Consider the following 26,428-nt stretch of genomic DNA (forward strand, 5'->3'; position numbering starts at 1 on the left):
TTTGCTTGCAATCAGTGTGTGCGCATAAAAGCTGAGTGAGTTTCTGGGATCCAGACAGACTCTTGCATCTTTCATCCAGCCACTGACGTTTCTGGATTGTGAGTCATGGGAAAAGCAAAAGAACTGACAAGGGATCTACAGAAAAAGGTAGCTCAACTGTATAAAACAAGAAAGGGATATAAAATGATATCCAAGAAATTGATAATGCCAGTCAGCTGAGTTCGAACTGTGATTAACAAATTGAAATTCAGGGGCTCTGTAAAAGCAAAACCACTGTCAAGTAGACCAACAAAAATTTTGCCCACAGCTGCCAGGAAAATTGTTTGGGAAGCCAAGAAAAACCCACAAATAACATCAGCTGAAATAGAGGACTCTCTAAAAATTAGTGTTGTGGCTGTTTAAAGATGCACAATAAAGGAGGCACTTGAAGAAAATGGGCTGCATGGTCGAGTCATCAGAAAAAAGCCATTACTACACAAATGCCAAAAAGAATCTCGCCTACAAAACAAAACAGCACAGAGACAAGCCTCAAAACTTCTGGAACAAGGTAATTTGGAGTCATGAGACTAAAATTGAACTTTTTGGCCACGACCATAAATGTTACATTTGGAGAGAGGTCAACAAGGTCTATGATGAAAGGAACACTATTCCTACTGTAAAGCATGGAGGTGGATCGCTGAAGTTTTGGGGATATTTGAGCTACAAAGGCACAGGAGTCTCGGTCAAAGATGAAGGAAAGATGAATGCAGCCATGTTATCAGCAAATACTGGAGGCAAATTTGCAAACATCAGCCCGAAAGTTGCGCATGGGACGTACGTCGAGGTTCCAACATGACAACGATCCAAAACACAAGGCCAAGCATTTACAGGAACCGGAGGCTTTTTGAGAAGAACTTTACCATCTGAGAAAATAAAGAACCTCATCCACAACTGCCACAAAAGAATTCAAGCTGTCATTGATGTTAGAGGGGGCAATACACGGTATTAACAAATGGGGTATGTGAACTTTTGATCAGGGTAATTTGCATGTTTTGGGTTGTCATTATGATATAAAGAGAGAAAACACAGTACTTTGACAATAAATGGCTTCACCCAACCACTAACCATGAGTGGAGAAAAAGTTTTGGTGTTATCACTCATATTCTCTGAAAAAAGGCCAAGAAAGCAAAAATTATGCCGGGGTATGTTAACTTTTGAGCACAAACTGTATATGATTTACTGTCCTTAGCTCAAGGAGCTGAACTGATTTTGATTCTACAGTGTCAATAATTTTATGTTCATCGGAGGACGTCTCCTCCTGATTTGACAACATTTCAACTGTATCTATAGGTATAGTCAGTTCAGTAGGACCAACCATAGGAAATGGGATGAGTCAATTATTAGTAATGGCTCATCTGAAAAAGTTTTAATATGAAACGTGCGTTGAGGCGGTGGAGACCTGTCTTATTTTACATCCATGTAAGTGTTGCTATCTTGCTTGTTTTAATTATGTATGTTTTTAATTAGTGGGAATTGTGATCCCTAAATATTTGTGGTACATGGTCTTTGGGAAAAACTTGCTAGATACGGCTTGAATACACTAGTTTATATGATACATGATGCTGGTCCCCCTATGTTGTCAAATGCCCAGTAGTATTTATGCACTGTAAAATATGTTTTTTTAATATTTATTGATTACAATAAAAATATTTTTATGGGTTACACTACTTTTTGGTCATTTTCTTTTCTAACCATTTCTTGCTTATAAGACACAGCTCTGGAAAAAATTAAGAGACCACCACATCAAAACCCTGTCATGGGCAGCCCATTATCCAGACCTGAACCCCATTGAAAACCTCTGGAATGTAGTCAAGAGGATGATGGAAAGTCACAAGCCATCAAACAAAGAAGAACTGCTTATATTTTTGAGCCAGAAGCAGAGTGAAAGACTAGTGTCAAGCATGCTAAGAGGCAAGAAAGCTGTTTTTTAAAATCATGGTTATTCCACAAAATATTGATTTCAGAACTCTTCCTGAGTAAAAACATTAGTATTGCTGTTTCTAAATGATTATGAACTTGTTTTATTTGCATTATTTGAGGTCTAAAAGCACTTTTTTATATTTTGACTATTTTTCTTTGTTAGAAAAAAAATACAAAATTTATTGCTTGGAAATTTGGAGATATGTTGTCAGAAGTTTAGAGACTAAAAGAACAATTTACATTTTACTCAAAAATATACCTATAAAGAGAAAAATCAGAAAAACTGAACAGTTGAAAGAGGTCTCTTAATTTTTCCCAGAGCTGTATATATATAGTGGGATTTTTTATATTTAAAGGGGTTGTCCAGTAGTTGGACAACCCCTTTTCATTACTCAGGTTTGATCCTGTTAAAATAAAAACAATTATACAAACCTCCCATACAGATGACCTTCCAGAGGTGTCGGCACCCGGGGCTCATGTGAGCCCTGAACAAGTCAAATATTAAAGAGAAATTGGAGAGCAGCCACACCCCGGGTACCGTTGATATTCAACACGTCCGAAGGCGGGGACAGTGAAGCTGGTCTTGATTGGGCGCAGGGCTTGTGTGATGTAAAGTAACATGAACCCTGGGAACGCGAGTTCCGACAGCGCTGGGAATGGCACTGGCAAGGAAGGAGATTATGACTGATTTTATTTTAAATGAGGCCAAACATGAGGAATGACAAGAGGTTACCTAATAGTTGACAACACCGTTAGAACGTACATTTTTCAGTTAAAACATTTACATTCTAAATACGAAAACGGCTTCTACCCTGTGTGACTGCTCATGTGACTAAGAAGAGATGATTTAGTTACAAAACATTTCCCACATTCTGAACATGAAAAAGGCTTCTCCCCTGTGTGAGTTCTCTGGTGCATAAGCATATTTGTTTTCCGATTAAAACATTTCCCACATTCTGAACACGAAAAAGGCTTCTTCCCTGAGTGCATTCTCTCATGCCTAAGCAAATCTGATTTATGGTTAAAACATTTCCCACATTCTGAACATGAAAAAGGCTTCTCCCCTGTGTGCATTCTCTGGTGCCTAAGTAAATCTGATTTATGGTTAAAACATTTCCCACATTCTGAACATGAAAAAGGCTTCTCACCTGTGTGCATTCTCTGGTGCCTAAGCAAATCTGATTTATGGTTAAAACATTTCCCACATTCTGAACATGAAAAAGGCTTCTCCCCTGTGTGAATTCTCTGGTGCCTAAGCATATTTGTTTTCTGATTAAAACATTTCCCACATTCTGAACACGAAAAAGGCTTCTCCCCTATGTGCATTCTCTGGTGCTTAAGCAAATCTGATTTATGGCTAAAACATTTCCCACATTCTGAACAAGAAAAAGGCTTCTCCCCTGTGTGAGTTCTCTGGTGCATAAGCAAACTTGTTTTCTGATTAAAACATTTACCACATTCTGAACATGAAAAAGGTTTCTCCCCTGTGTGAGTTCTCTGGTGCGTAAGCAAACTTGTTTTCTGATTAAAACATTTCCCACATTCTGAACATGAAAAAGGCTTCTCCCCTGTGTGAATTTTCTGGTGCCTAAGCAAATCTGATTTATGGTTAAAACATTTCCCACATACTGAACAAGAAAAAGGCTTCTCCCCTGTGTGAGTTCTCTGGTGCATAAGCAAACTTGTTTTCTGATTAAAACATTTCCCACATTCTGAACATGAAAAAGGCTTCTCCCCTGTGTGAATTCTCTGGTGCCTAAGCAAATCTGAATTATGTTTAAAACATTTCCCACATTCTGAACATAAAAAAGGCTTCTCCCCTGTGTGAGTTCTCTGGTGACTAAGCAAATTTGATTTATGGCTAAAACATTTCCCACATTCTGAACATGAAAAAGGCTTCTCCTCTGTGTGCGTTCTCTGGTGTCTAGCAAGTTGCGTTTTCCGGTTAAAACATTTCCCACATTCTGAACAGGAAAATCTATTCTCTGCTGTGTGAATCTTAAGAAAAGACTTTTCGAGGGGAAAACTATTTCCATATTCTGAACGTGAAAATGGCTTCTTTGCTTTAGGACCAGTAAGTTTCTTAATGCTTATTTTGCGACTTTGATTTTCTTCAGTAATTGGTAATGAATCAGAAAACAGGACCTGTTTAAAGGAATCAGATGATTGATCTTTGCTGTGAAGGGATGATGATATATCTGAAGTAATGGTATTCACTTCAGTTGTATCCTGTGGGATCTCAAAATCTTCTGATTTAAAAACTGAAGATGTCAGCTGTCCCTCTGATCTTCTGGTACAGTCATCTGCTAAGAATAAAACCTATTATTTTTGGATAAAATATTCTTGAATTTTTCATTTTTTTAATATTTCCACTTAAACTGTTTGTAAAAATGGAAAGTTATGTAAAATATTGAATCATTCCCTGAGACAATGACAGTTCATACTCAAATAGATAAAACATCATAGGATGAACCAGTGGAGCATGGTGTTCATTTCTTTGTTCATTCTGCCTCCCAAATATGGAATTAAAAAAAACACCAATGTTATATAGGTGAAAATAATACCAATAAAAACTTCAACTCATCTCACAAAAAACAAGTCTCTACTCAGGTCCATCGTCTGTCAATAGAAAAGCAGAGGTTTCCACATCATTAGTGGCCCAAAGGCTCTTAAAAAGCAACAAGGCTGGGGGGAGTGGCCTAGCGCTGATGTGAGCAGACGCTAGGCAAAGGAGCTCTGCCATCAGCTTTATGTAATATCCTTCATCAGGCCGCTTTAGCACTGATCTGGGCACATCTATCGGCACAGTAAGTGCTTAAGAGTCGGGAGGAGACGCCGGGAGTACAGAGAAGCGCTGAGATGGGAAGGAGGAGGCAGAAAGATATCGGGGAGGACGGCAGCGTGACTGCACAAGATGGCGCCGGGAAAGTGGAGGAGGCGCGGAGACAGTCTGAGAGCTATGATAAACGGTCACAAATCCTCCAGAAGTTGCAGCGCTTTGCAAGGGAGGAGGAGGGGGACACCGGAGAAGGTACTGTGCTGGAGGGGGAAGGGGTGAGCGATGAAGCCACAGGAGACGCTGATAACAGGAGAAGAGGGGGAAGGGAAGTCGCTGCCCCTGAATGTATGTCTGAGGAGGAAGACAGTGGAGCCGATGATGAGACCCCTGAGAGAGAGCCAACCCTGAAAGATGTCTTTATGGTGGTGTCGTTTTGCAAAAAGACACTGACCAGATTGAATAGCCGGGTTGATAAGATCAAAGAAGAAATCACTGGCATTAAGGAGGCACTGAACAAGACGGATACTAGGATGGGTGCTGTGGAAGAGAGGGTGAGCACCACTGAGGATTCTGTAAACAAAATGCAGAGAACTCAGTCCCAGCATGCTCAAAAGATATCAAAAGTGCACTTAAAACAGGACGATTTAGAAAATAGATCAAGGAGGAACAACCTTAGATTTGTGGGCTTTACGGAAAAAGCAGAGGGCAGTGATCCCACCGACTTTATTGAGCAATGGATTTTATCCAAGATCGGCAGAGATACGCTCTCCAGGGTGTTCTCAGTGGAGAGAGCACACCGTGTCCCCCTACGACCCCTCCCCGTACTATGCTGGCCAGGATACTAAATTGCAGGGACAGAGAGACTATCCTCCGGGAAGCCAGGAGGCTGCAGGACCTCACGTTTAATGGAAGCCGTATTGAAATATATCCTGACTATTCAGCAGAGGTCCAGAAAATGCGGATGAAATTTGGCGAGGTCAAGAGAGGAATGAGAGCGCTGGGAGTGAAGTATTCTATGATGTATCCTGCCAAACTGAGAGTAGCAGCGTTGGGATCTGTTCAGTTCTTCCCGACCCCAGAGGAAGCCGTCAAATGGATGGAGAACAATCGTTCCAAGTTGGGAGCAGAGAGAGACGGAGACGGATGAAGTAGTGACTCTCGGACGTATATACTTTTTTCTTTTTGATGTGGTGCCCTGAGGTACCTGGTTTTTTCAGAACTATTTTTAGGGGTATTGATCCCCGGGCGTTTTTGATGATTCTTGCAATATCCTTGTTAGAAAATGTTATGCGGCCTGATTAGTATTGATGAGCATTCTTGTTTTTGATGGTGGGAGTGATGGACGCCAGAGGAAGGAGACTCAGTGGCTTTATATGGGTCTGCAATAACTGGGGGCTGGCTGTATCCTCTCTCGTTGGAAAGAGAGAATCAGCTAGATTGGGACAGAGGGGAGGGGGGGAGTGGAGGGAGGCAGGGGGGGCCTTGATATGGGGTAGTTCATATACTGCAATACAATATAGTGACCACAGGAGCTCGGCTATATTTTATATTTTTAGGACATAATGAGTGGTGATGCAAAAATTCTAAGTTGGAACATACGGGGAGTGTCTGATCCAAATAAAAGAGCGGCAGTTATGGCAGATTAGGAGGCATAATCCAGCTATTACATGTTTATTGGAAACCCATTTGATTAAAGGAAAGGAAAACTGGTTGGAGGGGAAAAAATGGATCACTCGGGCCTATCACTCTATGTATTCAGCTTACGGAAGGGGAGTATCTGTACTGATACACTCTCATACTCATTATGAAGAAATTGATTCTTGCGTAGATAAGGACGGACAGTTTGTGTCTCTGCACTGTCGAATTTCTGGAATATGCATGATTGTGGTGGCCCTCTATATTCCACCCCCATATTCGAAAAAGAAATTGCAGGAGATTTTTGAGTGGATTGGAGGGAGAGGGGATTATCCAGTGCTAATATTAGGAGACATTAATAATGTTATGAATGAGTTTTGGGACCGGGCGGGTAATGGGGGTAATTGCCCTAGGAAAAACAAGATGACTCCATTTGGGATATATGTTAGCGAAATGGATATGATAGATTTATGGAGAGTACGCAATGAGGGGAAGAAATGCTTTTCGTGTTATTCGACTTCGTATCACACTTTATCACGAATAGACTTAGCACTGGGTAATAGGGGCATGGACAGAATGGTTGGGACGGTGGAATACTTACAGAGACTTATCTCCGATCACAGGGCAGTTGTGGTTAGTCTGAGAGTGGGAATAGGGAAAGGGAAGAGAGCAGGGGGGACAATTCACCCGGAATGGCTCAAATGTTTAAACATGGGAACTATTAAAAATGATATTGTTGAGTTTTTTCAGTTAAACGAAGGTACTGCGGATCCACTTATAGTATGGGATACCATAAAAGCTTACTTGCGGGGTTAATTCATACGAGATATCTCGAGACAGAAGACACGAACGAGGCAAGTGAATCAGGAGGCAGCAGATAGGCTTAGTAGGGCAGAGGAAGAAATGATAGTTAGACCCAATGCCGACACCCAAAACGCATTAAAAGAAGCACAAGAGGAAGTAAATAAGTTATACCTACAAGGGATAGATAAGAAAAGGGCATTCCAAAAAGCATTGTTCTATGAAGAGGGGGAAAAGGTGGGACATTTATTATCAGTGATTACTGCAGCACAGAAAAAACCCTCACAAATATATGAAATTGTCACTAAAGATGGGGCAGTCCATAAGGATACCACCGGGATATTGGAGTGTTTTAAGGAATATTATGTTGAACTGTATACCTCGGAATTGAGGGCCTTGGATCTGGAGATGGATAGATATTTACAAGAGATAGAGCTACCTAAGTTAGATGATATTGATAAACAAAACTTGGAAGAATTATTTACTGTGGAAGAGGTAGAGAAGGCTATCCTATCATTAACAAATGACAGGTCACCTGGATCTGACGGGATCCCAGGAGAAGTGTACAAAGAGTTAATAGGAATTGTAGCACCCAAACTTAAGCACGTACTTGAGGTGGCAGTAGAGAAAGGGGTATTGCCAGGATCTATGAGGGAGGCTGTAATCGTGGTGATTCCTAAGGAAGGGAAGGATGCCTCATCCGTAGAATCCTATAGACCAATCTCGTTATTGACATCAGATGTTAAAATACTAGCCAAAATGTTGGCGATAAGAATGTCTAGAGTTGTCCCCAAATTGATACATCCAGACCAATCAGGGTTCTTACAAAATAGATCCACTGCCATTAATCTGCGAAGACTTTTTTTGAATATTCAAATTCCAGCAGATAATAGGGGGGAAAGGGTGGTGGTCTCACTGGATGCACGAAAGGCATTTGATAGGGTAGAGTGGAAGTATTTATGGGCAGTATTGAAATATATGGGATTTGGGCATAGATTTATCTCCTGGGTTAAGTTACTGTATGTAGACCCGAAAGGATATATTAGGATTAATGGGGAGACTTCGGAGGCATTTGGGTTGTTCAGAGGAACTCGTCAGGGATGTCCATTGTCACCGTTATTGTTTGCTGTAGCGATGGAACCGTTAGCGATTAAAATTCGTAACTCCAAAGAAATACAAGGCTTTAGATATGGGGAATTGGAGGAAAAGATCGCCCTATACGCGGATGATATACTCCTTTTCTTAAAAGACGGCGGAGAAGCACTGACTGAGGTCATGGGCCTTATAGGGAAATTTGGATACTTTTCCGGATTGAGAATTAATTGGGACAAGTCATGTATCATGGGGATTGATAGAGAGCTGGGAGATCAAGATGTGGGGGGGGTAGTTAGACACTTGAAAGTAGTTAAGGAATTTAAATACCTCGGAATATGGGTATCTATGCCTATATCTAGATTTCTCGAACTAAACTTGGACCCATTACTAGTTAAATTTAAAGTTAAGATGACAGCGTGGTGTAAGCTAGTACTATCAATAGTGGGGAGGACAAATCTAATTAAAATGATTCTGATGCCTCAGTTGATGTACGTCCTCCATAATGCCCCGGTTTGGATTCCCAAGAAAAAATTTTACAAAATTAATACCATTTTTAGAGAATTGATTTGGGGGAAAAAACAAGCAAAAATTAAATTGGAAATACTGCAAAGGGGGAAGGAAGAGGGTGGGTTGACGGCACCAAATCCATGGATATACTTTGTGGCAACGCAGGGGCAGCACTTTAGGGGTTGGCGAGAGGAGGGGAACTTGAGCGTTATGTGGAGAGTTTTGGCCCAACTGACCAACAAGAGAACATTGGTACATAGTCTAGAAGCAGGAAACTTTGGGAGATTAGGGAAGGACATGCCCACATTTGGACTAATGCACAAAATATGGCAACATATCAAAATTCTTAGAAGAGTTGAGGAATTGACGACATACACACCTATCTGGGATAATGTGAACCTTTCTGAACTATACAAACTGAAGGACTTTATTGATTGGGAGAGGAGAGGTTTGCAATATGTGTGGCAACTATTGGAGGGGTCTGAGATCAAGTCTTTTACTGTTTTGAAAGAAGAGTTTGGACTCCCATGTAGTGGGGAATTTCGATATTTTGGTCTCAGGCATGCATTTCAAGCGCAGAAACAGATAATGAATAGGACGGTGCAGAGGGATGTGGTATTGGACTATGTGTGTGCGTCCGGGGGTACGAGAGGTGTTATATCTACCATCTATAGAGATTTATTATATTCTTACTTGACTGGGTTTCCTCTAACAGTAAAATCTAAATGGGAGAGAGAAGTGGGGGAAATAGTAGATGATACATGGGAGTCTATTTTAGAGTATATACCTAAACTCTCTTTGAGTGAGCCAGGTAGGATATCGCAAATATATATTGTACATAGAACATATAAGACTCCAGAACTTATGAGGAAAATGGGCTTGAGGGATAATGCAGAGTGTTCAAGATGTGGGTATGAACTTGCGGGAATGCTCCATATGCTTTGGTCTTGTCCAAGACTTTCATTATACTGGGAGGAGGTTATAGGGCTTGTTGAGAAGATATACCGATGTGATATAGGAAGGGACCCAGTAACGTGTGTGTTGGGGTATGTGGAGGAGGTGTCGGTGGGGAATGCCTATAAGTCCATCATAGCAAAACTCATATATTGCCCGTAAGCTGATAGCTCAAAAATGGATCGATGCTGAACCCCCAACGACTGGGGAATTTGTTATCCGTGTGAATAACGTAATCCGATTGGAGGAGAGAATTTATAGAAGGCGACATACGGAAGCTCACTTTGAAAAACTCTGGGCCATGTGGTTACAGTGGAGACAATCACATTGAGAAAGTCTGTATTGCAGTTGGGAAGGGGGGGGAGGGAGGAGGTCGGGTTAGGTTATCTTTTCTTTTTATGACGGGGAGGAAATTGAATGTCGTGTATTCTTCTATATGCAATGGAGATGATTTGAAAGCTTTGCTTGAATGTAATTATAACGACATTTGAATATAATAAAAATCTTTGGTTTAAAAAAAAAAAAAAAGCAACAAGGCTTCCATAAACGAATCCAGCAATATCTGCTATCCCAATGTCAAATCTCCCCGATTCTGAGCCTTGCAGTGAGTCCAAACCACATTTAGCATCCAAGTATTTGGCATTACTATAATGAGAGGAAGCCACATAATTTACAGTGTGTGTGTCTCCTGGGGCACAATCTGGGCACTATGTGCTGGGTAATAAAAACATGGATTTTTGTGAGTACTAACCGTAAAATCCTTTTCTCCGAGACGCTCATTGGGGGACACAGATACTGTGGGTGTATGCTTCTGCCGCTAGGAGGCTGACACTAAGTGAAAAAAAGAGGTTAGCTCCTCCTCCGCAGTATACACCCTCGCCCCTATTGCGGGCTGAAATCAGTTTGGTGCCAAAGCAGTAGGAGGACAAAAAAATCAGCCTTAATACAGGTACAACATGTCCAAAGGAAAACACCACCCTTATATCAAATAAGTAAACACATATTCATTTAAACAAGAGCCAACTGGCTAATAGGGTGGGTGCTGTGTCCCCCAATGAGCGTCTCGGAGAAAAGGATTTTACGGTGAGTACTCACAAAAATCCATGTTTCTCCTTCGTCTCATTGGGGGACACAGATACTGTGGGACGTCCTAAAGCAGTCCCTGGGTGGGAGATTGACTCACCGATCCAAGCTACATGCACCTCCTGTTGCTCCGTTGCTTGGAGACTCCTTCTACCCAGGCTTGCATCCGCCGAGGTCTGAGTATGGATATTATGTTTCGCAAATGTGTGCAGGCTGGACCAGGTTGCTGCCTTGCAAACCTGTTCTGTCGAAGCCTGGTGCCGAAGCGCCCAAGAGGCGCCCACCGACCGGGTAGAGTGCGCTGTGATCCCTGCCGGAATCGGCGTGCCTCTAATGCAGTAAGACTCCTGAATAGTCAAACGAATCCATCTGGCTATGGTCGACTTTGCGGCAGTGAGTCCCTTCCTGCGTTCTTCAGGGAGCACGAACAGCGTGTCCGTCTGAGGAAAGGGTGCCGTACGTGACACGTACCTCCGGAGGGCTCTTACCAGGTCTAACGTGTGAAGAGCCTTCTTCCACACGGTGCACCGCTGCTGGACAAAATGAAGGCAAAGCAACATCTTCATTGATGTGACAAAGAGGACACGACCTTCGGCAGAAAAAGAGGGGCTGGTCTGAGGACCACCCTATACCTATGGAAAGTGAGGAACGGAGCTCGGCAGGATAGAGCCGCCAGCTCTGAAACCCACCTGATGGAAGTGATGGCCACTAGGGGAACAACGTTCCAGGAAAGGTACCTCAAAGCGATATCCTGAAGCGGTTCCAATGGAGCTTCCTGCAGAACACTTAGGACCATGTTAGGAACCCAGGCGTCCATCGGCGCCATATAGGGAGGTATCAAGTGGGACACTCCCCGGATGAAAAGTTTTCACCTGCAAATTGGTAGCAACCCTGCACTGGAACAGGACGGATAAAGCCGACATTTGTCTCCTGCGGAAACTTGGGGCAAAAGCCCGAGTCTAATGCTCTACCGACTGAGCTATCCGGGCTCTCTGAGCCCGACTGGAGAAAAACCAAGATGTTGGAGAGCGAGAATCTTAGCGGAGAAACACCGCGGCCTCGACATCAAGCAAAGAACACCTTCCAGGTGTGGTGGTAAATTCATGCTGAAGCAGGCCTCCGGGCGCTAATCGTTGTAGCGACCACCTTGCTCCCGAACCCTGCCTGGGTTAGAATCCAAGATTCAACACAGGGTCCCTGAGTTCGGGTGGCAAATTAGCCCTTCGGACGGTAGATCTGGGCGCTCTAGCAGGCGCCCAGGAACATCGGCGAGCAGCTGCCTTAGATCTGCGTACCACGCTCGACGGGGCCAGTCTGGGGCCAGCAGAATCGCCGGCCCCCCTTCCGTCTTGATCCCTTTGCTGACTCTCGAGAGTAGTGGCAGTGGGGAAAATAGATATGGGAGGCGATACAGGTTCCATGGTAGAACCAACGCGTCCACCGCAAATGCCTGCGGGTCCCTGGCCCGAGCGACATATGTGGGCACCTTGGCATTCACTCTTGAAACCATCAGGTCCACATCCGGAGCTCCCCACAGTTGACAAATCTGTTGAAGAACTTCGGGATGTAGAGACCACTCTCCGGATGCAAGACCCTGCCGGCTGAGGAAGTCTGCCGCCCAATTTTCCACGCTCGGGATGTGGACAGCCGAAATCACCGAGTGGTTTGCTTCGGCCTACTGAAGAATGTGCTCCACCTCGCGCATGGTTGTTCTGCTGCGGGTGCCCCCCTGACAAATTATGAAAAACCACCTCCGTGGCGATGTCCGATGGAATCCGGACGGGGCGGCCTGCTAGAAAGTGATGAAACTTCTGCAGAGCCAGCCGAATTGCTCGTATCCCCAATAAGTTGATCGGGAGGCGTGCCTCCTGTGGCGGCGAAACACCGCTCCCCAACCGAGGAGACTGACATTGATTGTCATTATCAGCCCATGACATGGGGGGAAAGGTTTCCCCTAGGCCAGAGAAGAACTGGTTATCCACCATCCGAACGATTGCCTGACTTGAGAGGACAGTTTGCACCGCCGATCGAGCGTGAAAGGATTCTTGTCCCAGGCTGACACGAGGCGTGCTGCAGGGGGTGAAGGATGGAACTGGACGAAAGTTATCGCTTCGATTGCTGCCACCATTTTCCCTAGGATCCTTATCGCGGATCGGATGGTATGAGGGACTGGTTGGCGTAGTGTCCGGACTCCATGCCGGAGACTAACGCCCTTTCCTGAGGGAGAATTATCAACCTTCAGCAAGCGTCGAAGATCATTCCTAGGAAGGAGATCTTCTGAGCTGGCACAAGGGATGATTTCTTTGCATTGACCAACCATCTAAGCGGCAAGAGTATCTAGCGTGATGTTGACACCTTCCTCACATGCCCGTATTGACGGGCCCTTGACGAAGAGGTCGTCCAGATAAGGCAAGATGACTATGCCTCGAGAATGTAGTGTGGTCCTGACAATTGCCATAATCTTTGTGAACACTCTGGGAGCCGTGGCTAGCCCGAAGGGTAGCGCTACAAACTGCAAATGCTGAACGCTGATGGCGAAGCGTAGCCGCCTCTGATGAGGAGGAAAAAATGGGAATATGCAGAAATGCGTCCTGGCTGTCAATTGAGGCCAAGTATTCTCACTGCTCCATGACCGCTATGACTGAACGGAGACTCCATCCGGAAATGTCTGATCCTGATGAATTTGTTCAGAAGCTTCAGGTCCAAAAAAAAAAAAAACAGGCCTGACAGACCCGTCCTTTTTGAGAACCGCAAAAAGGTTGGAATGAAATCCCTGAGCTCTTCTGTGTTCCGGCACTGGAACAATGACTCCGTTGTGCAGGAGCAACTTGATGGCTCCCAATAGAGCCCTTACCTGGGTATCCACCCTGGGAAGCCGGGAAAGAAAAAAACCATCTTGGAGTGTATCTGACAAATTCTCTTTTGTAACCGGAGGACACCCAATTCTTTTACCCATGCGTCGTGAGCGATGTTGGCCCAGACGTGGTGAAAACAGAGTAGGCGGCCGCCCACTTTGCTGGTGTCGTCTGGTAAAGACCTCGAGTCATTTGGCCGATGATCCTTAGGATCTGGGTCCCCTCGATCTGGCCTGTTGAGCACGCATTCTCCCCAATGGGTTGGCTCTATATGACCTGCCGCTCCCTATCCTGATTGGGGCAGCCTGAGGTGGCGGAATTGGGCCCCGTAGTCCACCCGGAGTCTTTTAACGCATGACCCCGGACCGGTCTCCTATTCGGGTCCCGGACCAGGCTCAGGCTGCTTAGCGGTCACCACCTGACCAATGCCGTCACGCCCGGCCTAGAATGGCCAGTGGCACTGCGAAAGGCCCGAAAACGTGCCTGAACCGGGTGACGAAAAAACGATTTAACCTTCTGTTGAGGGAGAAACCCGCTCTTTCCTCCTGTGGAGTCGGAGATAAATTGATACAAAAATTGGCGGCCGCACTGATAAGGCAGGGAAGTCAAGGACTTCCTGGAAGTAGAATCGGCCCGCCATGTCCTCAACCACAGGGCTCTTCAGATAGAGATTGCATTAGCGGCAGCAAGTACTGAACAATTGGACGCATCCAAAGACGCATTCAATACATAATCTCCGGCTATCGTCATCTGACATGTGACCTCCGAGATCTCTGCAGGTATATCCTGCTCCTGCGCGACCTTGTTTAATGTTTCTGACTATGATATCATAGCCTTGGCTACCCAAGTTGCTGCGAACGAGGGAGCGAGTGCAGACCCTGACGCCTCATATACTGAACAACCTAGGCTCTCAATAAGGCAGTCCGTGGGATCTTTAATCGAGGAAACCCTAGGGACAGATAACAGGGTCTTAGTGGCCAGGCGAAAAACCGGAGGATCCACTATCGGGGATTCCATCCATTGTTTACGGAGGTCCGGAGCAAACGGATAACGTTTAGAGTGCCTTTTAAACAGAGAAAAATGCAATTTTGGACGTTCTCTGTGCCGCTGCACTATGTCCTCAAACTCAGGGTGAGAGGAAAAAATTCTGTGCAGCCGCTTCACCCGTTTACATGCCACTTTACACCCCGTAGCCGCTGCGGTATCATCCTCAATCCCCAGGGTCTGATTGATGGCATCTATGAGGCTGTCCACTGTTTCATGTGACCCTGGAGTGTCCAGGTCCATGGGCTCGTCTGAGTCGCAATCTGAGGTCTGCTCGCTATCAACCACTGGTGACGGGGAGAGAGAAGCAGATCTTACGGATGCCGAAGGCACCGGATGGACTGGGCGACACCGTGTGGATTCGTTTCCCCCGGGTCTGCCTGGAGTGAGGGTGGCCCCTGCAGGCCGGAGGCTCCTGTGAGGTGGAGGTTCCCTCTGAAGGCAGCGAGACACTGTCCCTGCCCAATCTGGGGCTTGAAGGGATTCTATTGCTCTCGTAAGCGACGCCATGTACTGTGACAGTGATCGGGCCCACTCCGGGGTATTTGACACATTGGTCGCGGTCGCAGGGGAGGGCTCCGGGGCGCGTTTGGATTCGCAGGCTTCGCATAAATGCTGCTCTGCGCCCGCGGAAACGCAGCCCGACAAGAGATGCATGCCGCGTAAAAGAACGTGTGCGTCAATGCTTTTGTTCGGTCATGCTGTATCTGTCCGCTGCTGGGGATATGGGGAGGAGGTAGCCTCTCGGGCAGCACTTACCCCAGTCCTGCGCCCCCCCGTCTTGGATGCTTCCTTTAAATCGCGCGCTGACATCTGTGGCGCGCACCAGCCTGTAAAATCGCTCTAGGGGCGGTACTCCCACCTTGCGGCCTAGCCTGTGCTCCGAAGCCGGGGCCTCGATTTTTACCGCCACCGAGTGCGGGCTGCCGGAACCGACACGCGGCCCCGAGGGCGGAACTTCCGGCCGCGGCCTAGCTCCGGCCGAAGCTGCGGCCCCATTTTTTCCCCTACCCGACCGGGGGGGGGTTTTGGGGCGGTACCAAAAGTGCCGCTACTGACCGGAGCAGTGTTCCTGTCCTGACGGATCCAGCCCTTCTCTTGCATGGCTAGTGGACACTGTGAGGCGTGCTGCGGCTGTGGGCTCCAGCCCGAAATCTTCGCAGGAGCCTTCCCCGACCCTCTCCTCACCGATGATCTTCTTCAGCCTGAGCGCAGGTATGTGAGGGGGTCTTTGATAAAAAATAGGACGGTGCAGGCACCCTAGCTCCATCTAACCCCTTCAGGGGGTGAGGAGAGGGACCGTCCGCCACCTTGCAGCACCGCCGTCTAGCGTTGGTGGAGCAGTGGGGGCCGCACAGACTAGTCTTGTGCCTCTGTGCAAGCCCATGGTTTCAATACCTAGGGGTGGACAGGGCTAAGTCTGGCATAATGTCCCACGTCGCGGGAGAGGATACGTGGAGGGATACTCGCACGTGGTCGCCCGTTGATGGTTTGGGAAATCGGATCCTTTCAATAGGATGCGTTGCCCCTGTCTTATCTTCATAAAATAAAAAACGAAGAAAAAAATAGATGTCTGGGGAAAAGTCCCAGAGATGTCCCTCGGTGCGGGAAAGGATACGCGGAGACGATACTCAACGCGTGCTCGCCCGTTGATGGTTTGGGGAGATCGGACCCTTTCAATAGGATCCGTCGCCCCTGTCTCATCTTCATAGTAAACTAGAAAAAAATAGTCTGGAGAGATCCAGACTGTGTGTGCCTCCATAGGACACTAAGCAAAAAACTGATTTCAGCCCGCAATAGGGGCGAGGGTGTATACTGCGGAGGAGGACCTAACCTCTTTTTTTCACTTAGTGTCAGCATCCTAGCGGCAGAAGCATACACGCACAGTATCTGTGTCCCCCAATGAGACGAAGGAGAAATGTATATTTGCAATTATCACTCCAACATCCACTGTGTGCTAATTTCCAGAAAGAGCCTGTGGATTAATTCACTGAGGGTTATAATTTCCCAAATTTTGCAACTTCATGGATATTTCTACTGCTCTGATTTTCTGCCCTTTTGTCATATTAGGGCTTTTGCAAATGGTGTGTCCCATCTCCTCTGGGATCTGCTCCGGCGACATCTGCTTCTGTCACCAGGTGCAGCCTTATTCCTTTTCCAGGTGTCGCTGGTAATGGAAGAGACGTCGGAACCAGAAGCTCTGGATGGCACAGGCTCTGTCCAGCCACTACAATTAGGGTGCCTGGGACCAGTAATGCCATCTAGTCTAGCAGAATGGATGCGTGAGCTGTCCAGCTGGAGTAATCTGCTCCCTGCTTCAGCCAACTGGAAAGTACCACACTCTACTGAAGTTCCAAGCATATAGCCAGAAGCTGCCACATACAGCCATGTTCTCCTCTGGTTCAGTCCTCTGTGCTCAGCTCCAAATTTGTGTATTTGTTTCCTGTTGTGACCCCTGCCCGTTTATGGATCATTCTTGCATCTTCTGATTTTGTATTTTCTTACAGGCCCATCATAATATTTTTTTTCAAGTGATTTTCTAACTAGTCAGCACATTCTACGTATGCTGTCATTTGACTTTATAGTTTACAGATTTGGGAAGGTAACGATCAGCCCCTTTCACAATTTCACAAAGTAATTTTAACATTTTCAGATGGAGGAGAATATTGTGGTCTAAACGCAAAACGGCGATCACACAATTGTGATATGGCCGGACTACACCTCCGATAAAGCAGCCACAGCCGGTGACTGAAAATAATCTCTGAAGAGGAGGATGAATGAACTCATGGAGATCAATACCCCGAAACAGCTGTATGTGGATGGATACCATGTTTTGGCATAGGTGGTTTCCTTTATTGGAGACTGCCCTTCCCATGGTTGTTCCTTCCCGGGCAAAGACCTGGCTGGTCATTGCTTGCGTTGAGAAACACGTGATGGTGTCTCCGCGGCTTCTGTTTTGCATGAAAATAATCTGTGACTTCTCTGCATTTAGTGGTTACTACTCACCTGGGCGGTTATCTGTAGGAATCTCCTCTTTACACTGCTCATCACCCTTCACATATGTCTCTGTAGTATTAATATGGGTCAGATCTTCACCCTGAAACAAATATTGTAAATGTCACAGACAGATGGAAAAGTCACATCTATGATCAGTTCTAATCCTGCCATCTCCACCGCTCTCATTACACAAGTATAAAACATATAATACTGGTGGATAAAACAAGACTGAGCACAAGACCTTCACAGCCGTCTACACATCATAGGGGAGATCTCATGACACCTTCTCTCCATCTACCTGATGATCCTGAGGAACATTGGGATCTTCTTGTTTACAGTCCTGTGGAAGAAGAGGACGGGGACATCTCTCTGGTGTTGTCCTCTTACTGGATAGATCTGGAGGAAACACATACAGGGACTGAATTCATTCTTTACATACAGATAAATATAGGCCGTGTGTATTTAGTCCTGTCTCTTACCTGGTGATGTGAGGGGCTGGGGAACCTCCATCATGACGTTCTTGTACAGATCTTTGTGTCCTTCTAAATACTCCCACTCCTCCATGGAGAAATAGACAGCGACATCCTGACTCCTTATAGGAACCTGACACATACAATGATAACATTACCGCCAATGCCTTCATATTGGTACAGTACAATGTCCCAGCATTCCCAGCAGTGTCACCTCTCCAGTCAGCAGCTCAATCATCTTGTAGGTGAGTTCTAGGATCTTCTGGTCATTGAGGTCTTCATGTATCAGGCAGTGAGGTGTGGTCCTTGTGATTGGGCTCAGGGGTCTTCCCCATCCCTCAGACACAGGGTCCTGACAGCGTTCACTAGAGGTCTTCTTCACTACTGTGTAATCCTGGTTATGGAGAGACACATTAATAAATCTCACTACAGACATTTCCAGAGTCCTCACCTCTCCAGTTCTGTCCATCTGTTATTCCCATAGATAAGAATGATATAATGTGACGTCATCAGAATCTCTCACCTCTCCAGTAAGCCGGAAGATGATCTCTAGGGTGAGGTGTAATATCCTCTCCACCATCTTGTCTCTGTCCATATCCATCCTTGATGAATAAATCAGAAAAATTCTCTTATACAGAAGATCTTCACTGAGAGGATCCGATATTGTAGAGACCTGAATGAGAAGATGAGCCGATGTAACATCATAAAAATCCTGTGTAATAATACAATTACTGGAGGTAATAAGGGAAACATATGAGGAGATTTATTATTTTACAGTATTTAGTTTTCTTCTTTACATCTACTAATAAAACCTATATATTTAGGCCACAGACAACAAGCAGTTTCCTCCTCGGAGTCGGCAGCTGAATACGTTTCTCATAGACTCATCTTCCATAACGCTAATTCTCGTCTCATTTCCCGACACTGGAATCGGCATTAGCAATACTGCAGGAGATATTCATTATACGGGACAGGAGAAATAACTACTTCATGATGAGGACGACATCTTCATCTTCTACTACGGCTCTAGAAACATATTTGGCCAGAGTCGGTCACTGACTCCATCCCCACCGGCCGTCTATATGAAGGTTTCCCGTCTTCCCCGCACTGTAATCTTCTATCACGTTAGATCTCAGGTCTGAGTCACACACAGAAGTTTGAGGCTTTTATAAAAGATTTTTTGTAAGAACAAGACAGGAGATATCTGAGGCCAATGTCTCCATGTACAGAGATTGTTTCCTATGGATATGATGTGTTTAGCATTTTCTTGTAGGCTTCCATATGGAAAACACCAAGAACAACAAAAATTGGGGATGGAGGATTTCTAGGAACATTATACTGTGTGTGCGAACCAAGAAAGGCACCGTACTATTAGACTAAGGGTACCGTTACACTAAGCGATGCACCAGCGATCCCGACAACGATACGACCTGGTAAGGATCGCTGGTGCGTCGCTACATGGTCGCTGGTGAGCTGTCAAACAGGCAGAGCAGATCTCCTCAGCGACGCAGCAACGATCCGGCGATCCGTATAACGACCTCGGCGGTCGTTGGGACCTTGTCACACAGCAGCTATTCTGACAACTCACGCCTGCGTCCCTGAGTTCTTCGTCACCACAGCGATGCATGCTGGCCAGCGGGACGCCGATGATCAAAAAATGTCCTAGCACATTTGAGCACGATCAGCAATATTTAGCGGGGGGGGGCGGTCGCCGCTATGTGTCACACATAGCGAGATTGCTGGCGAGGTCGCTGTTTCATCACAAAATCGGTGACGTTTCAGCGAGCTCGCTAACGATCTCGCTATGTGTGACAGGGCCTTTACACGTTTCCTTTAAAAAAAACCTAAATAAACTAAATATAACATTTCTATACCAACCCCACAATCTGTGACTCTTCAGGGTAAATCGCTCTCTCACCATTGGATTAGAGCTGATACTATGGAGCTAAAGAGACTAAACAGACTTTCTGTCCCCTCCGTAAAGGGGCACTTTCCCGTGTTTGTCAGAACTGTCCGAGGATTATTAGAGGGGATAGTTTCCCCCCAATTAGAAGGAACACCTGTGGATATTGGGGTCTTTACCTGCTACAGTCCTGGTGTGGAGCCTCCACCCACAGAGCCTCACTCCACATATATGGCCGCTCTGTGCGCACAGGACCTGTGATGAGGTCACAGGAGGGGAGGAGTCAGGGGTCACATGATCAGGGGCCTCTGTGTATGCAGGACTCTGCTGTGCTGGTTGTCATGGTGCTGGAGGAGGGGAAGTTTATGTGTGGGGTCAGGAGGGGTTTACAGTGTGGATGTAGCAGAGCCGTGTGTGTACGAGGTGTATGGAGCAGAGCCGTGTGTGTACAAGGTGTACGGAGCAGAGCCGTGTGTGTACAAGGTGTACGGAGAGGAGCCGTGTGTGTACGAGGTGTACGGAGCAGAGCCGTGCGTGTACGAGGTGTACGGAGCGGAGCCGTGTGTGTACGAGGTGTATGGAGTGGAGCTGTGTGTGCACAAGGTGTACGGAGTGGACACCTCTGTGTACAGACGCCTTTGTGCGTTCCCCAGTGTGTACGCTGTATACCCACAGCCTAGACCCCTATGTGTACGCTGTGTATACCAGCTTCGGTCACAGACTCCTCTGTGTACGCTGTAAACACCCATATACCCCCAGCTTTGGTCACAAACCCCTCTGTGTATGCTGTATACACCCGTATACCACCAGCTTCGGTCCACGTTGTATACACCCGTACATTTTTCAGTTAAAACATTTACATTCTGAATACGAAAACGGCTTCTACCCTGTGTGACTGCTCATGTGACTAAGAAGAGATGATTTAGTTACAAAACATTTCCCACATTCTGAACACGAAAAAGGCTTCTTCCCTGTGTGCATTCTCTCATGCCTAAGCAAATCTGATTTATGGTTAAAACATTTCCCACATTCTGAACATGAAAAAGGCTTCTCCCCGGTGTGAATTCTCTTGTGCCTAAGCATATTTGTTTTCTGATTAAAACATTTCCCACATTCTGAACATGAAAAAGACTTCTCCCCTGTGTGAATTCTCTGGTGCCTAAGCAAATCTGAATTATGTTTAAAACATTTCCCACATTCTGAACATAAAAAAGGCTTCTCCCCTGTGTGAGTTCTCTGATGACTAAGCAAATTTGATTTATGGCTAAAACATTTCCCACATTCTGAACATGAAAAAGGCTTCTCCTCTGTGTGCATTCTCTGGTGTCTAGCAAGTTGCGTTTTTCGGTTAAAACATTTCCCACATTCTGAACAGGAAAATCTATTCTCTGCTGTGTGAATCTTAAGAAAAGACTTTTCGAGGGGAAAACTATTTCCATATTCTGAACGTGAAAATGGCTTCTTTGCTTTAGGACCAGTAAGTTTTTTAATGCTTATTTTGCGACTTTGATTTTCCTCAGTAATTGGTAATGAATCAGAAAACAGGACCTGTTTAAAGGAATCAGATGATTGATCTTTGCTGTGAAGGGATGATGATATATCTGAAGTAATGGTATTCACTTCAGTTGTATCCTGTGGGATCTCAAAATCTTCTGATTTAAAAACTGAAGATGTCAGCTGTCCCTCTGATCTTCTGGTACAGTCATCTGCTAAGAATAAAACCTATTATTTTTGGATAAAATATTCTTGAATTTTTCATTTTTTTAATATTTCCACTTAAACTGTTTGTAAAAATGGCAAGTTATGTAAAATATTGAATCATTCCCTGAGACAATGACAGTTCATACTCAAATAGATAAAACATCATAGGATGAACCGGTGGAGCATGGTGTTCATTTCTTTGTTCATTCTGCCTCCCAAATATGGAATTAAAAAAACACCAATGTTATATAGGTGAAAATAATACCAATAAAAACTACAACTCATCTCACAAAAAACAAGTCACTACTCAGGTCCATCATCTGTCAATAGAAAAGCAGAGGTTTCCACATCATTAGTGGCTCAAAGGCTCTTAAAAAGCAACAAGGCTTCCATAAACGAATCCAGCAATATCTGCTATCCCAATGTCAAATCTCCCCGATTCTGAGCCTTGCAGTGAGTCCAAACCACATTTAGCATCCATGTATTTGGCATTACTATAATGAGAGGAAGCCACATAATTTAGTGTGTGTCTCCTGGGGCACAATCTGGGCGCTATGTGCTGGGTAATAAAAATGTATATTTGCAATTATCACTCCATCATCCACTGTGTGCTAATTTCCAGAAAGAGCCTGTGGATTAATTCACTGAGTGTTATAATTTCCCAAATTTTGCAACTTCATAGATAATTCTACTGCTCTGATTTTCTGCCCTTTTGTCATATTAGGGGCTTTTGCAAATGGTGTGTCCCATCTCCTCTGGGATCTGCTCCTGCGACATCTGCTTCTGTCACCAGGTGCAGCCTTATTCATTTTCCTGGTGTCGCTGGTAATGGAAGAGACGTCGGAACCAGAAGCTCTGGGTGGCACAGGCTCTGTCCAGCCACTACAATTAGGGTGCCTGGGACCAGTAATACCATCTAGTCTAGCAGAATGGATGAGTGTGCTGTCCAGCTGGAGTAATCTGCTCCCTGCTCCCGCCAACTGGAAAGTACCACACTCTACTGAAGTTCCAAGCATATAACCGGAAGCTGCCACATACAGCCATGTTCTCCTCTGGTTCAGTCCTCTGTGCTCAGCTCCAAATTTGTGTATTATTTTCCTGTTGTGACCCCTGCCCGTTTATGGATCATTCTTACATCTTCTGATTTTGTATTTTCTTACAGGCCCATCATAATATTTTTTTTCAAGTGATTTTCTAACTAGTCAGCACATCCTACGTATGCTGTCATTTGACTTTATAGTTTACAGATTTGGGAAGGTAACGATCAGCCCCTTTCACAATTTCACAAAGTAATTTTAACATTTTCAGATGGAGGAGAATATTGTGGTCTAAAGGCAAAATGGTGATCACACAATTGTGATACGGCCGGACTACACCCCCGATAAAGCAGCCACAGCCGGTGACTGAGAAGAATCTGTGACTAATCTGCATTTAGTGGTTACTACTCACCTGGGCGGTTATCTGTAGGAATCTCCTCTTTACACCGCTCATCACCCCTCACATATGTCTCTGTAGTATTAATATGGGTCAGATCTTCACCCTGAAACAAATATTGTAAATGTCACAGACAGATGGAGAAGTCACATCTATGATCAGCTCTAATCCTGCCATCTCCACCATTCTCATTACACAAGTATAAAACATATAATACTGGTGGATAAAACAAGACTGAGCACAAGACCTTCACAGCCGTCTACACATCATAGGGGAGATCTCATGACACCTTCTCTCCATCTACCTGATGATCCTGAGGAACATTGGGATCTTCTTGTTTACAGTCCTGTGGAAGAAGAGGATGGGGACATCTCTCTGGTGTTGTCCTCTTACTAGATAGATCTGGAGGAAACACATACAGGGACTGAATTCATTCTTTACATACAGATAATTATAGGCCGTGTGTATTTAGTCCTGTCCACTACCTGGTGATGTGAGGGGCTGGGGAACCTCCATCATGACGTCCTTGTACAGATCTTTGTGTCCTTCTAAATACTCCCACTCCTCCATGGAGAAATAGACGGCGACATCCTGACACCTTATAGGAACCTGACACATACAATGATAACATTACCCCCAATGCCTTCATATTGGTACAGTACAATGTCCCAGCATTCCCAGCAGTGTCACCTCTCCAGTCAGCAGCTCAATCATCTTGTAGGTGATTTCTAGGATCTTCTGGTCATTGAGGTCTTCATGTATCAGGCAGTGAGGTGTAGGCCTTGTGATTGGGCTCAGGGGTCTTCCCCATCCCTCAGACACAGGGTCCTGACAGCGTTCACTAGAGGTCTTCTTCACTACTGTGTAATCCTGGTTATGGAGAGACACATTAATAAATCTCACTACAGACATTTCCAGAGTCCTCACCTCTCCAGTTCTGTCCATCTGTTATTCCCATTGATAAGAATGATGTAATGTGACGTCATCAGAATCTCTCACCTCTCCAGTAAGCCGGAAGAGGATCTCTAGGGTGAGGTGTAATATCCTCTCCACCATCTTGTCTCTGTCCATATCCATCCTTGATGGGTAAATCAGGAAAATTCTCTTATACAGAATATCTTCACTGAGAGGATCCGATATTGTAGAGACCTGAATGAGAAGATGAGCCGATGTAACATCATAAAAATCCTGTGTAATTATACAATTACTGGAGGTAATAAGGGAAAAATATGAGATTTATTATTTTACAGTATTTAGTTTTCTTCTTTACATCTACTAATAAAACCTATATATTTAGGCCACAGACAACAAGCAGTTTCTTCCTCGGAGTCGGCAGCTGAATACGTTCCTCATAGACTCATCTTCCATAACGCTAATTCTCGTCTCATTTCCCGACACTGGAATCGGCATTAGCAATACTGCAGGAGATATTCATTACACGGGACAGGAGAAATAACTACTTCATGGTGAGGACGACATCTTCATCTTCTACTACGGCTCTAGAAACATATTTGTCCAGAGTCCGTCACTGACTCCATCCCCACCGGCCGTCTATATGAAGGTTTCCCGTCTTCCCCGCACTGTAATCTTCTATCACGTTAGATCTCAGGTCTGAGTCACACACAGAAGTTTGAGGCTTTTATAAAAGATTGTTTATAAGAACAAGACAGGAGATATCTGAGGCCAATGTCTCCATGTACAGAGATTGTTTCCTATGGATACGATGTGTTTAGCATTTTCTTGTAGGCTTCCATATGGAAAACACCAAGAACAACAAAAATTGGGGATGGAGGATTTCTAGGAACATTATACTGTGTGTGCGAACCAAGAAAGGCACCGTACTATTAGACTAAGGGTACCGTTACACTAAGCGACGCACCAGCGATCCCGACAACGATACGACCTGGTAAGGATCGCTGGTGCGTCGCTACATGGTCGCTGGTGAGCTGTCAAACAGGCAGATCTCCTCAACGACGCAGCAACGATCCGGCGATCCGTATAACGACCTCGGCGGTCGTTGGGACCTTGTCACACAGCAGCTATTCTGACAACTCACGCCTGCGTCCCTGAGTTCTTCATCACCACAGCGATGCATGGGGGGGGGGCGGTCGCCGCTATGTGTCACACATAGCGAGATCGCTGGCGAGGTCGCTGTTTCATCACAACATCGGTGACGTTTCAGAGAGCTCGCTAACGATCTCGCTATGTGTGACAGGGCCTTTACACGTTTCCTTTAAAAAAAACCTAAATAAGCTAAATATAACATTATATAACAACCCCACAATCTGTGACTCTTCGGGGTAAATCGCTCTCTCACCATTGGATTAGAGCTGATACTATGGAGCTAAAGAGACTAAACAGACTTTCTGTCCCCTCCATAAAGGGGCACTTTCCCGTGTTTGTCAGAACTGTCCGAGGATTATTAGAGGGGATAGTTTCCCCCAATTAGAAGGGACACCTGTGGGTATTGGGGTCTTTACCTGCTACAGTCCTGGTGTGGAGCCTCCACCCGCAGAGCCGCACTCCACATATATGGCCGCTCTGTGCGCACAGGACCTGTGATGAGGTCACAGGAGGGGAGGAGTCAGGGGTCACATGATCAGGGGCCTCAGTGTATGCAGAACTCTGCTGTGCTGGTTGTCATGGTGCTGGAGGAGGGGAAGTTTATGTGTGGGGTCAGGAGGGGTTTACAGGGTGAATGTAGCAGAGCCGCATGTGTACGAGGTGTACAGAGCGGAGCCGTGTGTGTACGAGGTGTACAGAGCGGAGCCGTGTGTGTACGAGGTGTACGGAGCGGAGCCGCGTGTGTACGAGGTGTACAGAGCGAAGCCGCATGTGTACGAGGTGTACGGAGCGGAGCCACGTGTGTACGAGGTGTACGGAGCGGAGCCACGTGTGTACGAGGTGTACGGAGCGGAGCCGCGTGTGTACGAGGTGTACGGAGCGGAGCCGCGTGTGTACGAGGTGTACGGAGCGGAGCCGCGTGTGTACGAGGTGTACGGAGCGGAGCTGTGTGTGTACGAGGTGTACGGAGCGGAGCCGTGTGTACGAGGTGTACGGAGCGGAGCCACGTGTGTACGAGGTGTACGGAGCGGAGCCGTGTGTACGAGGTGTACGCAGCGGAGCCATGTGTGTACGAGGTGTACGGAGCGGAGCCGTGTGTGTACGAGGTGTACGGAGCGGAGCCTTGTGTGTACGAGGTGTACGGAGC

At 45.7% G+C, this 26,428-nt stretch overlaps 1 protein-coding gene across 5 annotated transcripts in view; it reads right to left on the reverse strand.

Annotated features, from left to right (window-relative positions):
• The window catches only part of LOC141047030 (uncharacterized), a 406,067-nt gene extending 380,222 nt beyond the window's left edge, over positions 1 to 25,845 (reverse strand). The window contains exons 1-13 of one of the 5 annotated variants that reach the window (XM_073541950.1): positions 25,698 to 25,836; positions 24,217 to 24,366; positions 23,908 to 24,087; positions 23,703 to 23,826; positions 23,522 to 23,619; positions 23,233 to 23,323; positions 21,631 to 21,791; positions 18,703 to 18,852; positions 18,394 to 18,573; positions 18,189 to 18,312; positions 18,008 to 18,105; positions 17,719 to 17,809; positions 4,105 to 4,265 (exon numbers count right to left, since the gene is read on the reverse strand). In XM_073541950.1, coding sequence (XP_073398051.1) covers positions 4,105 to 4,265; positions 17,719 to 17,809; positions 18,008 to 18,105; positions 18,189 to 18,312; positions 18,394 to 18,573; positions 18,703 to 18,852; positions 21,631 to 21,791; positions 23,233 to 23,323; positions 23,522 to 23,619; positions 23,703 to 23,826; positions 23,908 to 24,087; positions 24,217 to 24,294 — 1,536 coding nt within the window. In that variant the 5' untranslated portion in view covers positions 24,295 to 24,366; positions 25,698 to 25,836. Of the gene's footprint in view, positions 1 to 1,653; positions 4,266 to 17,718; positions 17,810 to 18,007; positions 18,106 to 18,188; positions 18,313 to 18,393; positions 18,574 to 18,702; positions 18,853 to 21,630; positions 21,792 to 23,232; positions 23,324 to 23,521; positions 23,620 to 23,702; positions 23,827 to 23,907; positions 24,088 to 24,216; positions 24,367 to 25,697 lie in introns of those variants that run through there. The other 4 variants (XM_073541941.1, XM_073541943.1, XM_073541944.1 and 1 more) reach the window with 4 other exon arrangements.
• Positions 25,846 to 26,428: the final 583 nt, after the last annotated feature.

This window comes from Dendrobates tinctorius, unplaced genomic scaffold, assembly GCF_039654945.1.
Source record: "Dendrobates tinctorius isolate UK_male_01 unplaced genomic scaffold, ASM3965494v1 ptg000126l, whole genome shotgun sequence".
Taxonomy (NCBI): domain Eukaryota; kingdom Metazoa; phylum Chordata; class Amphibia; order Anura; family Dendrobatidae; genus Dendrobates; species Dendrobates tinctorius.